The 14859-nt window shown below is 41.6% G+C and overlaps 1 protein-coding gene across 5 annotated transcripts in view; it reads right to left on the bottom strand.

Annotated features, from left to right (window-relative positions):
- The window catches only part of REV1 (REV1 DNA directed polymerase), an 89613-nt gene that overhangs the window by 11348 nt on the left and 63406 nt on the right, over positions 1-14859 (bottom strand). For 4 of the 5 annotated variants that reach the window (XM_062209952.1, XM_062209949.1, XM_062209951.1 and 1 more), the window contains 4 exons: positions 14170-14278; positions 9747-9875; positions 6986-7140; positions 4452-4571 (listed from right to left, as the gene is read on the bottom strand). In XM_062209952.1, the coding sequence (XP_062065936.1) occupies positions 4452-4571; positions 6986-7140; positions 9747-9875; positions 14170-14278 (513 nt within the window). The remainder of the gene's footprint in view (positions 1-4451; positions 4572-6985; positions 7141-9746; positions 9876-14169; positions 14279-14859) is intronic. The other variant, XM_062209950.1, reaches the window with a different exon arrangement.

Here is a 14859-nt window from a genome sequence, read left to right on the forward strand (position 1 = left end):
TACAAGGAATGTTCAAACAATTCATGGAAGTGGCCAGATAGGCAGTGCAGCAGGTTAAGTTTGCCAGTTGTAACGCTGGCATCCCTTACAGGAGTGCTGCTCTGAGTCCCATCAACTCTGCTTCTGATCCAGCTCCCTGCCAATGAGCTAATGAAAGCAGACGATGGCTCAAGTGTTTGGGCCCTGGCCAGTCACATGGGAGACTCGGCTGGAGTTTCAGACTCCTGTGTGTAGCCTAGACCGGCCCTGACCATTTAGGGAATGAACCAGCAGATGGAAGATCTCACTGCCTTTCAAGTGACTTTTTTTTTTTTTTTCCTAATTCATGGACAATATATATTATGGAAAAACTATGCATGGATTTCCAAAATGTTTTTTACCAAAATAAATGTTATCTTTTAATTCAATATTTCATGAACTTCTGGAAGTGTCCTTGTATGTGTAACTAATGTTATCTAAAGAATGGGATGTGGGGGCTAGCACTGTGGTTCAGCAGGCTAAGCCACTGCCTGTGGTGACTACATCCCATATGAGTGCTGGTTCAAATCCCTGCTGTTTCACTTCCAATGCAGCTCCCGGTTAATGCACCTGGGAAAGCAGTGCAAGATGGCCCAAGTTGTTGGGCCCCAAGATCCCAACCTAGAGAAGCAGAGCTCATGAGCATCCTTCAGATGGGACAGAAATCTGCAGGGTAGCACTTTGCACCTGCTGCCGGGCTAGCTGTTGGAGGAGTAATACCTCTTATGGGAGTTTTGTTCTGTTAAGACTTATTATTTGAAAGGCAGAGTGACAGAGAGAGGAAGATCTTCCATCTCTTGGTTCACTCCCCAAATGGCCACAATAGCCAGGGCTGATTCATGCCAAAGCCAGGAGGCTGGGACTATGTCCAGGTCTCCTACAGGATGCTGGCACTTCAGGCGGTGGCTGGTCAAGTCCTGGCTGCTCCACTTCTGATCCAGCTCTCTGCTATGGCCTGGGAAAGCAGTGGAAGATGGCCCAAGTCCTTGGGCCCCTACACCCACATGGGAGACCCGGAGGAAGCTCCTGGCTCCTGATCAGCGCAGCTCCAGCCACTGTGGCCATCTGGGGAGTGAACCAGCAGATGGAAGACCTATCTCTCTCTCTCTCTCTCTGCCTCTCTGCCTTTCAAATAAATAATCTTAAAACAAAATACAATCCAGTTCAACTGCACTGTCCCTTTAGTGAAGAAGAAAAGCTCTACTCCATGGAAGACAACTGCCTCAGGTGGAGATGAGTGAGAGAGGTGGGGGGTGTGGCTGACCTCTTCCCCTATTACTTGGAGGGTGGAAAAATAAACCAACCCATCTTGGAGCAGCACCAAAACCCTGGAGAGGGCTGCTAGTTTTAACTGGATGCCTAATGTAAGTGTAAGAAAAAGAGGACGTATTTAAAAAGAAAGTAAAGGAAGCACAGGGCCCAAACTGAATGCAGCCACCTAGAGAGGAAGCAACGGAAGGAAGACCTTTCTCTCTCTGTCTCTAACTCTACCTGTCAAAAAAAAAAAAAAAAAAAAAAAAAGGGAGATGTTCTGTGTGTGCCCTGCATGTGGCTACAGTACATCTGAAATGTGGTCAGTGCAGCTCAGGAACTGACTTGTTAATTCTGAATGTTACTAGCTTCACCTGGCTACACTCCGAGGCTAGTACTGGTTGTTATGCCCACATCTGTGTGCCAAGTATTTCAGAAGAGATGGAAATCACAGAGCGGAGGCACAAATCAAGCACAGGCTGAACGAGGTGCACAGGGCTCTTAACTGGGGGCTCCCACACAGGGCAAAGGCCTGGCAAAGGTCCAGAGAACGTGTGGAGACGTTCCTGGTATGGAGACATTGGCTGGGGACGGTCCTAGCTTTGGTTAGGTAAGATCAAACTAAGGGATATAGCTGCAAGTTTAACATAAGCATTCTTCTGCGGTGTCCTCTAGAACAAACTTCGTATTGTCAATGTTTTTCCTCCTCATCTGGCCAGGAAGCAGATGAAGGAGAGCAGTAAGATTACTAGGTCAACAAGTTAAAAACTGTTAAAAAAAAAAAAATCTACAAAATTACAAAATTGGTTCGGTTTAAAGATGGTGTTTTGAACTGATTATGTATTCCCCAAATTTACATGTCTAACATTTAACTACCAGTATGTTACACTGTGATTATATATGGACACAGAGTCTTTTAAGAGGTAATTAAGCTAAAATGAGGTCATGTGGGCAGGCTCCTATTCAATCTGACTGGCTTCTTTGTAAGAAATTGGGAGTCGGGGATGAGGGAATGGGGGAGGCAGGCTCCATCATGGCACTGGATGCCCACAACCCGCATCAGAACGCAAGTTCAAGTCCCAGCTACTCCATTTTGGATCCAGCTTCCTATTAATGCATTCTGGGAGTGAACAGAACTGTGGTGAGGAATCTTTTTTCCACCAAGAGCCATTTGGATATTTGTAACATCATTTGTGGACCCTACAAAATTATCAACTTAAAAATTACTGAATTTCAAGTCTGGCTTGTAGTTGTCTTGGCAGGACCAGATCCAATGATTTTTTTTTTTTTTTTTTTTTTAAGATTCTATTTATTTATTTGAGAGGCAGGGTTACAGACAAACAGGGAGAGATAGGTCTTCCATCAGCTGGTTCACTCCCCAGATGGCTGCAGCAGCCAAAGCCGGGCCGATCGAAAGCCAGGAGCTTCTTCTGGGTCTCCCACATGGGTGCAGGTGCCCAAGAATTTGGGCTGTCTTCCAGTGCTTTCCCAGGCTATAGTTGAGAGCTGAATTGGAAGTGGAACAGCTGGTACCCATATAGGATGCCAGCATCCCAGGAAGACTTAGCCTACTACACCACAGCGCCAGGCCTTCTGCTGGGTTTATATGGCCAGTAGGCCAGACATTCCTCACCCCTATTGTAGATGATGGCTCAAGTCCTTAGGCCTATTGCCACCCACATCAAAGACCAAGATGGAATTTCCAAGTTCCTGGTTTCAGCCTGGCCTAGCCCTGGCCGTTTCAGGCATTTGGGGAGCAAACCAGCAGATAGAAGACCTCTCTATCTTGCTCTGCCTTTCAAGTTGATGAAAATCAATAAACATTTTTAAAAAGAGAAAAAAAAAGAAACCTGAGACACAAACACACGAGCATGCACACAGGAAAGCTCACGTGAGGACGGAGCAAGGGGGTGGCCATCTACAAGCCAAGGAGACAGGCCTCAGAAAAACAATCCCATGGACATCTTCATTCCCGGCCTCCAGACCATGATAATATTTGTAACAAGAAGTTCCTGTGTAAGCCTCTGAGTTTGGGGCCCTTTGTTATGGCGCCTCTTAGCAAATAACAGAGCTGGCTAGCATAATAAACTTTACATACACTGGTTCCTTGAAGAAAACTGCATTAAAAAAGTAATTAAATCTAATAAGGTAATTTGCTACTTTGAATTAATGCTATTTATTCTTCAAACTGAACCTCAAGATGACATTGAAAACATTATTTTTTGCCATAATACATTGTTTTAGGTCACCCATCTACTAAGGGGTTGGGAATCTTCATCCACCACAAAATGGCATCTGAATAATTTCTTATTTTATGACCTATAACGGAAATTTGATTCAATTCCATATATTTCATCGGGTTTAAAATTATGCATTTAAAAATACCATTAAATCCACTTTTAACAAATGGATGAGTTTAAAAATCTTCAACCAAGTACTTGGGGCCCTGCACCTACATGAGACTGGGAAGACACTCCTAGCTCCTGGCTTCAGATCAGCTGAATTCTAGCCATTATGGACATTTGAGAAGTGAATCAGCAGATGGAAGCTTGCTCTCCCTCTTTCTCTCTCTACTCTGCCTCTCAAATAAAAATAAATCTTAAAAAAAACAAAACAAAACAAAACAAAACCTGCGTAACACTAGTACCCAAGAGCTTTATGAAGTTGACACAGGTGGTTTAATAACACAAAACACCCTTCCCCTAGCAAGGAAGGTATAGGAAGTTTTTCTTCAGTGTCTCAAGTTTACAAAAACACAACACCTCATATTTAGGTTTTACTTCTAATATAGTTCATACATTTTCTTTTTAAATTATTTGTAAATTGTCAGTAGTCTTACAGCATGATTTCATAAACAAAGATCTCCAAACTTTGTCTATTTCAATTAGTATTTCTTTAAAACACAACAGCAATTGCAGCATATTCCCTTTAAAATGATTTCTTAGAATCCTCAATCTTGCTACTTGAAAAATAACCATCACCAAACTAAAACGTAATACTATGGTCTAGAGAAAGCAACTGAGATGATTTTCAATAGGAATTTAAAATGTTGTTTTTCATTACACTCAAGCAGACTAAAAAAATGTGTAATATTCATGTTTGGGAAAAAACTAATTATAGAACTATGCAAAGAATTTATGAGTGCCTTCAGTAGACAAAAAATTACAAAGATTTCTGCTTACCTGGTAGATTAATAACTAGCTGACCTCTAATAAAGTCATCTACTTCTTCTGGTTTCAAGTGGTACTGTCCATCTGGTTTTGCTTTTCTAGTTGCCATTCTAGCCAGGAGGATGTTAGAACCTACAATATTAAAAGGAAAATCAAGAAATATTTACAATTTTAATAATTTCTTAATAAAGACATCATTTATGAAAATAAGATGTAATTTGATCATTTGCAACAGTGCATACAACTGGCAGACTTTGGTTAAGTATTCCAGATTATGACTGCAGGCTGCTGGACATAAAGGTTTGAGAGAAAGCAGTCCTGATTTAAGAGCAGGGTTTCCAGGACACATGCTGGGGAGGGAAATGAGGGCACAAGAATGCGACTGTGATGAAGAAAGCAAGCCCTGAGCACTGAAACACAGGTGGTGGGAGGTGAGGCCAGGAGAGTCCATGGCACGGACACAGTTGTGGGGCAGGAAAGCTGCACTGAAAAGGTCACGATGTGCAGTGTGGGGCTGCTACCCTCTGTGAGTATCTAACTCCTCCAGACATCAAGGGACGCTGACAGCAAGGACACCTCTTGCTTTTATGGAGGACTTAATTAAAAACTGTATTTTCCCTAGGGTGATAAAGATTCTTGAAAAGAAAAAAGGCTCTGGAAAGTCACATCAAAATAGTGGTGAGTTCTGAGCAAAGTGGAAACATCAAGTGAGATTCTGGTTTGAATTACATGCTGGAACCTGAAAGAACACAACCTCTTGTAAATTAAAAGTAAGTGCTATTAAAAACAACCTCACACTGGGACACAGAAGCTGAGTCTGAAAGGAGAAGGCTCTTGGGCCAGCAGGCGGGAGTCAGAGGCGGGCTAGCGCATTACCACAGGATTGTTCATGGAGTATTAATCATGTCAAATTGTTTGTCTATCTTAAGATATTTTGACATCTTGGATCTCACTGGTTAGGGAGAGACTGCCCTTCGCACACCAACCCTCGCAGGGCTGGATAATTCCTGAACATATTTCTCATATGCCACCCAGTAAGTCGCCCCTAATCACCTCCTTAACAAATTCTCACACCAAGCTCAATACATTTCCTACCCTAAGCAGCTCGTAGCCACCTACCAGGCCACTAGAGACCACCCCCATAGGGATAAAACCCACCAAAATTACTCAAACTAGCCAACCCTAAACTGATTCCTCTGTCCTGCCTTGCTTTACCCAGGATCTCAATAATGGCTCTGGCCTCAGCTGCTGCCAGTCCTGCTTCTTCCTCCTAGGCATCCTACTGCTTTCTCTGCATGGTGTGGCCCTCCTCTTGGGAAATATAACAAATGAAAATGTAAAAGGCAATCTAACAAATTCTTCTTACAATGGCATTAGCCTTTGTGTCATCACTCAGTCACCTTCGTAACTCCTGTGGGTACAAAGGAGACAAGGAGCCTCAGAGAAAGATGGGTCTCTGAATAAGGATGGGAAAATAATTAGAAGTGACAATTAGGGGCTGGCACAGTGGTGTAGTGGGTTAGGCATCACCTGCAGCGCCAGCATCCCACAAAGGTGCCAGTTTGAGTGCCGGCTGCTCCACTTCCAATCCAACTCCCCACTAATGTGACTGGGAAAGCAGGAGAGGTTGACCCATGTCCTTGGGCCCCTGCACCCACATGGGAGACCTGAACACGCTCCTGGCTTTGACCTGGCCCAGCCCCGGCCATTCTGGCCACGCGGGGAGTGAACCAGTGGATGGAAGACACCAGTAGATGGAAGACATCTCTATCTGTCTCTCTCTCTGTAACTCTACCTTTCAAATAAAGAAATTAAAAGAAGTGACAATTAAGAAAACGTTATCTCTACTTCCCCAGTCTGTGAATACAGAGTATGGCAGGGGCAAAATGGCTGCACTCAAGAGAATGGCAAGAAAAGGGCTATCTCGGCAGAAGTACTACAGAGGTTCAGAAAGGAAGAGACACAAAGAAGCTTAGGTCTGACAGCAAGTTCCAAGGGCTCCAAAGGAAGAGTCAACAAAAGAAAGGTAAGTGGACACCAAGCCCAGGCTGCGGCCGCAGTGGGTGAGCTGCACGGACTGAGTGTGAGTTAGCCAGACTTCCAGCACTGACAGAGCAGACAGGCAGGGCTGTACTCTCCAGGAAGCTGTAGTACAGACGGCAACAGAGTAACAGGGAGACTGACTGGTACTGGCACTCAACTCAATCCACACAGCACTCCACACCCCCTCTTTAAATTTAGTTTCGATTCATTTTTGAAGGAAAAAAACCCTACAAAATAGAATTCAAATGTCCCATTTTTGAAAGAACAAGTAAGAAATATTGAAACAGGTTTACTGCAAAGCTGTCAATCGCTTACTTAGATTTCCAATATGCATTACCTCATGTGTCTGCTAAGAGTAAGCAACACTGAGACACCTTGAGGAAAAAGGCACTCGGTGTCAGGAAGCTCATGAAAACAAACACTGCTCAGAGCAATGGCATTCAGGGATCCTAAAGCGGTTCTACTGAATAAAAATACTAATACAGAACAAGCTAGATACTAACCAATTCCAACAGAGGCAGCACATTTAGTTTGGTCTTTGATTTCCATACGGACAGCATTTGCAAATTCATCAGGAGTGAGTTTGGTCTCTGCAAGGATCTCAGTGATGTCGACCAGTGCTTCATCACAGCTGACAGCTTCGATATTATGAGTGTAACTACCAACACAAAGCAAAGGCAATGAACTACAGCCATGAGCCACGTGCTAGACACAAATGTTGCAAAATAAAGTCATCTTCAACATTTCCTCACAAAGCTTACATTACTAAAAAACAAAACAAAACAATAAAACAAAACAAAAAAACCCCACCCAGCATTTTAAAGGAACTGCCATTTAGTCACCCAACTTCCAACTTCAAAGTTAGTGAGTTCTCTTTTTCCATAGTGACTATCAAAAATACAGCAGAAATCAACATCCCAGCTTCCCTGTACTGAGAATACTTTGTAAACCCTTGGATAGTACGTAGTAGTTAGTAAGAGCTGTTAAAACATTTAATCTAAAAAATTTTCAAGCATGGTTAAAAAAAATCCTTATGGAACAGAAAAACTATACAAATCAAATAACTAATTGCTGCTCTGCTAAAACAAAAATGCAACTAAATACCATTCTCAACAGCAGGTCCCAGGACCTGGAAGATCAGGTGGCCGATCATCCCAACACCTAAGAGAACCCTAACTACATCCCATGGAAATCCTTTTCAAAAAAATCATTTTATATGACCTGCCCAACATGAAGGACTTCTTAACTCTACTGCAGAAGGGAAGCTAAGAGCTGCCATGACTTTCCAATGCTAATTTATAATAAGCACTATGAAATCACAAACAAAATTGTATCAGAAACGGGAGGCAACCAAAGAAGCCTTGGATCAAAACTGTGTCTTCAATAATACCTTTGGTAATGAATACGCTGGGAAAATCAGGCCCTGCCTCTCACTGACACCTTACAGTAGGTTACAAATCAGAATAATAGTCCTGTTCGTTCAAGAAATGAGAATGTTTTGTTTAGGCTACAGTAAAAAAGCACACTTTTTAAGAACAGAACGGGTATACTTGATAGGAGGATTTCTGCTTCAGAGTGAAAGCTGCTCTGAGGCAGGGAGACTAGGAAGCTGAGACAGGGTTCCCAAGGGTGGTAGGAGAATAACACTGAGTTTTTTCCCTAAGAATAGAAATATGCCATTGACAGTGCCTCCTCAGACTAAAATCCCACCAGGACTTGCACGTGTCACATCCTCCCTCAGATCCTGATTCAAGGTCCAGGTTGGCAGTCTGCCTTAGGGTCTTGACACCCAGAACACAGCAGTCACACTCCCTCACCGCAGTCACCCATTCATGGCCCCCACTGGGAAACTACCACTGGTCTCAGCTCTGGTGCGGGATTTAAAGCACTCTCTACTTGGCAGCACCGACAATGCCATTATTTTCTGGTCTTACACATAGCTGTGACCACACTTAGTCCTACAAACTGATGCCAGATAACTTCATCCATCCTTTTATACTTTTTCTCCCCTACTAAAGATCCCACAAGGGCAGAGACTGGATATCACTCCTCTCTGTGAAAGAGCAAGGAGCAGTGATATATGCATATTCAATATTCATGTTCAAAACACAGCCTAAGAAAGAGGTAGAAGTGGAGAGAGAGAGACAAGAAATATGCATCTGTTGGAACATTACTATAGTCCTGGGGCCAACAACCCTCGGCCTAACTTCCAGATGCCTGTTTTGGTAAATAAAGCTTTACTGGCACAGGGCCTCACCCACTCAGTAGTAGCTCTATCCATGCACATTCTGGCTTACTAGGGAAGTGGAGGAGTTACAGCAGACAAAACTGTGCTGGTCCTCTACTTTAAAGTACACACAGTGTGTCAGATTTTTTTAAATTTTGAGTTTCGGCCGGCGCCACAGCTCAATAGGCTAATCCTCTACCTGCGGCGCCGGCACACCGGGTTCTAGTCCAGTCGGGGTGCTGGATTCTGTCCCGGTTGCCCCTCTTCCAGGCCAGCTCTCTGCTGTGGGCTGGGAGGGCAGTGGAGGATGGCCCAAGTGCTTGGGCCCTGCACCCGCATAGGAGACCAAGAGAAGCACCTGGCTCCTGGCTTCGGATCAGCGTGGTGCGCCGGCCGCAGCGGCCATTGGAGGGTGAACCAACGGCAAAAGGAAGACCTTTCTCTCTGTCTCTCTCTCACTGTCCACTCTGCCTGTCAAAAATTTTTTTTTTGAGTTTCAAGTCAATATTAAAACATGCCTCTACTAAACATTTAAAAAATGTGCCATTTTGAAACCATCACAAAAGACTAATTTTTCTAAAAACTTTTGCTAAGTATATTTAATAAATTTGAGAAGATAAACTGTTAAATATAGGTTGTAACCAACCTATCCATCCTAATTTTAAACAAAACTACAAATCAAATACAATGAAAGAGATAAACAGGCTAAGTAAGTTCCATTCATTCATCCATCTGGTCCCATGGCAAGAAAATTGGAACTACTTACTGTATGTTACAGAGGAACAGAAATCAAATTTTACATAGGCATCAGGAAGTACTGGAGTAATTTAGCAATGCAAAAAGGCTTTCTCCAGACTGAGCTGTCACCTTACTGAAACTGGTCAAAGAAAAGAAGGCCATCCACCTGGGATGCTGAAGAAAGGGATTCTGGGCATGTCTGGCAAAAGTGACCCTGACAGTGCTGAAGAAAACTGGATTACCTTTAACATTAGCTAAGAGGAGAACAACAGACATAAAATGACTGTTATCCACTGTACCTTGCCAAGGTCTCATACATTGTTCGGGCAACCTCCTTATATGCATCAAAATCATATGGCACAGCCTGAAGATTAGGGCACAGCTGTTTAGCATGCCCAAAGAACATTCCATTTTTAATGCCAACTTGTCTACAGAGAGAGAACAAAACATAATGGAGATTATATTAGGAAGTTTCCAAAATGAACTATCAAATATATGGATATTTCCCCATGCCACTAATATATAATCTCCATTTAACCCCTTTCTCATTATGGATTAAATATATAAATAGGCTTAAGAAAACTCACAGGTTTGTTTCCCCCCAAACAAACAAACAAAATAATCAGGCAACTATGTGATTGGTATAAATGACATCTCTTCTCTGTCTGATGACGTCCTCCTAAGACTCGGACCTCTGGCCCCTTTGCAGAGATGCCAGCATGCCATATGCTGGTGATATCACAACCACCACAGAGCAGGAACGTGCTTCAAAAAGAGGTTTTCTTCCCTTAATACAAGGCACAGTTTGGCCAGGGTTCATCCCCCAAAGACAAAGAATAGAAACGCAAGAACTACACAAAACAGCGCTATGTGACAAACACACAAAATGTACTCATCCTATTACCACCCAATTCCCAATTGACCAATTCCATGCTCCTGAAGTGGCTCCACAGTGGTTGAGATGCCAACAGCATTGTATATGGTAGGACATCACTCTGGGCAGGAGCCAGGGTTCCAGAACTTTGAGGGACCTAATTGAAAATGGTAAATTTTAAATCTACTGTGTGTCTCAATGCCCCACATTACCTTTGATATTTTGGAGCATTTAGCACAAACTATAGTTATGGAATTATACATAATTAGTAAAATTCCATTTAATCACTCTGTAAAGAATCAAAAAAACATACCACAGCAAAACCATAAACAAATAATAAAGCACTGTTTCACCAGATTATGTAATATGAAAACAGTTATCCTACACATTTATTCAGTAAGTACCCACTAACAAAGGTCCACATATTCAGTCTTCAATTACTCAGAGGCTTCTGGCAGCCTCCCAGTATGCAGACCACTACTAAAAGCCAAGAAGGAAACAGTCCTCAAAGTTACTAAGAAGCAAACACAAAATCACAGGTATTTTTTTGTGTACTCAAGAACAATAATAAGTCAGCTCACTGTTAAGTCCCTCATAGATGAGAAATATCCAATAGGAAGGAAAAATGACGATGAAAAAAGTGGCCACTGACAAACTGAATGAATTCTTTCACTCAGGTACTTTGTGAGGTGTTGAGTAAAGATGGTAAATAAAACAGATCATATCATGTTCACTGTACGACCCTGTATTGGATTATACTCAACAGGCCTTGTTAATGCAATTTTTAATTATATATAATTAGTATATACTTATATATAGCTTAGGTGTATATAAACAAAAATAGAAGAGTAATAAAAATTATTAAAGCAGAAAAAAGGTCAAGTATCAAAAAGAGTAAACTTCAGGTAATAATAGTGCCAGATAAAGGTTCAGCACATGAAATCCACATTTAACAAATTTAACCTAAGTAGGGGTGGGAAAGCTTTTTATTTGCCAAGGGCCATTTGGATGTTTATGACACCAGTCACGGGCCATACAAAATCATCAATATAAAAATGAACTTGCTATAGATTTATTGACGTTCAAGTCCTGCCTGTGGTTGCTTTGGCAGGGCCAGTACAGATAATGTCCCAGACCTTATACAGCCCAGAGGCCAAATGTTCCTTTGCCTGTTTGAATGGAATGTGATACATAATTGCTATATGATATTCTTATATTTACAATACTTTCACTTTCAAAATTTTCATCTATACATTGTTTTAGAGACACACTATTTATAAAAATATAGGGGTGCTGCAGTGCAGCAGGTGGGGCTACCATCTTCAATGCCAGCATCCAATATGGGCGCCGGTTTGAGTCCCAGGTGCTGCACTTCCCATCCAGCTCTCTGCTGTGGCCTGGAAAAGCAGTGGAAGACGGCCCAAGTCCTTGGCCCCTAGCACCTGTGTGGGAGACCGAGAAGAAGCTCCTGGCTCCTGGCTTTGGATTGGCCCAGCTCTGGCCACTGCAGCCATTTGGGGAGTGAACCAGTGGATGGAAGTCCTCTCTCTATCTCCACCTGTTTCTCTGTAACTCTGGCTTATAAATAAATCTTTATAAAAAAAATCTGTCACTATCCATTCAACATATTAAGAGATCTCTATTATAAATAAGTAAGAATGGTGAAGGATTCTTATAAAAGCACATGAAAATAGAGGTTTAAAAGTTATTTGAGGGGGCCGGCACTGTGGCATAATGGGCAAAGCTGCCACCTGCAGTGCTAGCATCCCATATGGATGCCGGTTTGAGTACCGGCTGCTCCAATTCCAATCCAACTCTCTGCTATGGCCTGGGAAAGCAGCAGAAGATGGCCCAAATCCTTGGGTCCCTGCACCCACGTGGTAGACCCAGAAGAAACTCCTGGCTCCTGGCTTCAGATGGGTGCAGCTCCAGCCGTTGCGGCCATTTGGGGAGTGAACCAGAGGATAGAAGACCACTCCCTCTGCCTCTCCTCTCTGTATGTACCTCTGACTTTCAAATAAATAAATAAATCTTTAAAAAAAAAAATGTATTTGAGGGGCCGGCATTGTGGCAAGGTGGATTAAGCTGCAGCCTATAACACTGGTATCCCATATGGGTGTCAGTTCAAGCCCAGGCTGCTCCACTTCCAATCCAGCTCCCTCTGGTAATGGCTGGGAAAAGCAGCAGAGGAAGGATGGCCCCTTCACCCACATGTAAAACCAAGAAGCTCCTGGCTTTGGCTAGCCCATGCTTGATTGTCACAGCCATCAGAGGCGTGAACCAGCAGATGGAAGATTCTCCATCTCCAACTCTGACTTGTAAAAAAGAATTTATTTGACCTAAAAACCCATGATTAGGGTATCTATATCATTATCTATTCATCCACATGCACAATGTTTGTTCTTTCCAGTAAGTAAAACTAATGGTAGCACACGCTGTGAACTGCTATACACATTCTACCTTAGTGGGACTCCTGTTCTCATATTTGTGGTTCATTCTTTGAAGATACCATTATCGGTTTGTATCTATTGAAAACTCACTAATGCATAGAAGTCGAATGGCCATCCCTACAATCTGGTCCCCATGCCAATCTCAGAAACACTTCTCTAATACCATTTTTCATTTGTACTTTAAATTCTTTTAAAAAACCTCTCATTAAGGAAAAAAAATACCTGTTGGATAGCCACAAAAATGTATATACTACTACAAAATGGAAAATTTATAACTACAGGATAAAAATCCCATAGTTTTGTTCTTTTTTTCCAAACCTAAATTCATTTTCATCAGAACAGACAGTTGTCATTTAACTGGCTCTTAAATGGCTTGCTACATAATATTTAGCTCTCGGATACTGTCACCCCAATTACTGTCAGGCATTCAGCTTGACAGTCTCCATCTGTGAGTCAATACAAATGCACCATCCAGAAACCAAGAGCCTGGACAAAACTGAAGTTCCTAGAATCAAGCCTTCAGGAGCTGCTAACACTTCTCCCCTTGAGGCAGCTCTGGCACTTTCCAACCAGCATTCATCTTGGGAGTGCTGGGTGTGGCAGGGCACCCTAGAGAGTCAGCACGGTAAGGGTGCAGATACAAAACCTGAAGACTGACTGACAGCCACACCCTCCGGATGCTGAGCTCAACTGTGACTGCCAGATGCAGAGGTCACCCTTCAATCACACACTGAAGCCTTTAACACTTGCCAACAATGTGTGCCTGCTGTTAGAAACGTAAAAATGTGTTCAGTTACCAAGAAAGAAAAAAGATTTCTAGTTTAAATTAGTTAATTATTACTCCTTCTATTTTTATAACTATTATTGGTTATAATTGGTTATTTCATTGTTTATTAACAACACTATTACCAATTTTAAATGAAAACAGTATCAGGTAAACCATTCTGAAATTTTTACCTATAACTTAAAAAGTAATCAAGTTTTAACATAATTGAAAAAAACCAGGGTGTTACGTATATATTACAAATTCTTCCTATCTGTGAAAAGATTAGAGTGGCTACATACTAAAGCTCTTTCTCATTCAAAAAAATTCGAATTCTTTAATCTTCTGTTTCAAAAGACAATAAAAATGACAGTGCTCCCTCTTTTTGGCTTTCACCTTAAGACAGACTGGTTCATCTGGAAATTAGGAAGTTAATGATCTAGATGTGTGGTGGGTAAGGTCAGGGAAGAAGGCAACTGAGCACTAAGACAAAAACATTTCTGTACATAGCAAGACTGCAAAACACTTAAATCAGAGGCTTGAACAGCACGTCTGGATCCACTTCAAAAGACGCAAAGAAAATTAATTAATTCAACTTTTCATTAAGAATTGAAACACACTTGACTTCTACATACCTGGCTTCGTAACTACAAGATGCAATTTCAGCCTTTGACAAAACAGAATCAATTCCATTGGTTTGTACAGAATCTTGAGTCTCCCACATTGATGAATCTGGTATATCTGCTTTTAAAATAGTACAATTTAATGATTATATGTTAAAAACTGATTTTTTTCTTACTTAAAACATATTTTCCATTATTTTCATTTATAACTGTTCAGTAAATTCCAGATACAGTTATCTCCATTGGTATCATATCTCCTTATTTACAAAGGAAAACTGTTACTAAAAAATGGTTTACTTCCATTATACCTTTCATCAGCAGCCAATCAACTTATTTATTACAATAAATTCAAAGTGTCCTATTTTAATAACAGATTTTTAAAAATACATGAAAAATAAAGATAAAATATTCTGTCCCTTGAGGCAGACAAGGATGCAAACTGATCCAGGAGATGAACTCCCTCCAACAGCCCTGAAAGGACTGTACAGTTCCATGTAGTGAGAACGAAATCATGGCAAAGACAAATTTCTCAAAATAACCTTTGGTGTTTCCTAAAAGAACAATCAAAGCTAATTACCATGTTCAACACATGACATTCCCATCAGCTGTCTGATCAAACAATAATTTAGTAGGTCACGTAGCATGAAGAGGTTTCATCCTAAATTTAAGCTTTTCCTTTTGAACAGACATTAGGTAAAAAGA

The sequence above is a fragment of the Lepus europaeus genome, chromosome 13 (genome assembly GCF_033115175.1).
Source record: "Lepus europaeus isolate LE1 chromosome 13, mLepTim1.pri, whole genome shotgun sequence".
Classification (NCBI taxonomy): domain Eukaryota; kingdom Metazoa; phylum Chordata; class Mammalia; order Lagomorpha; family Leporidae; genus Lepus; species Lepus europaeus.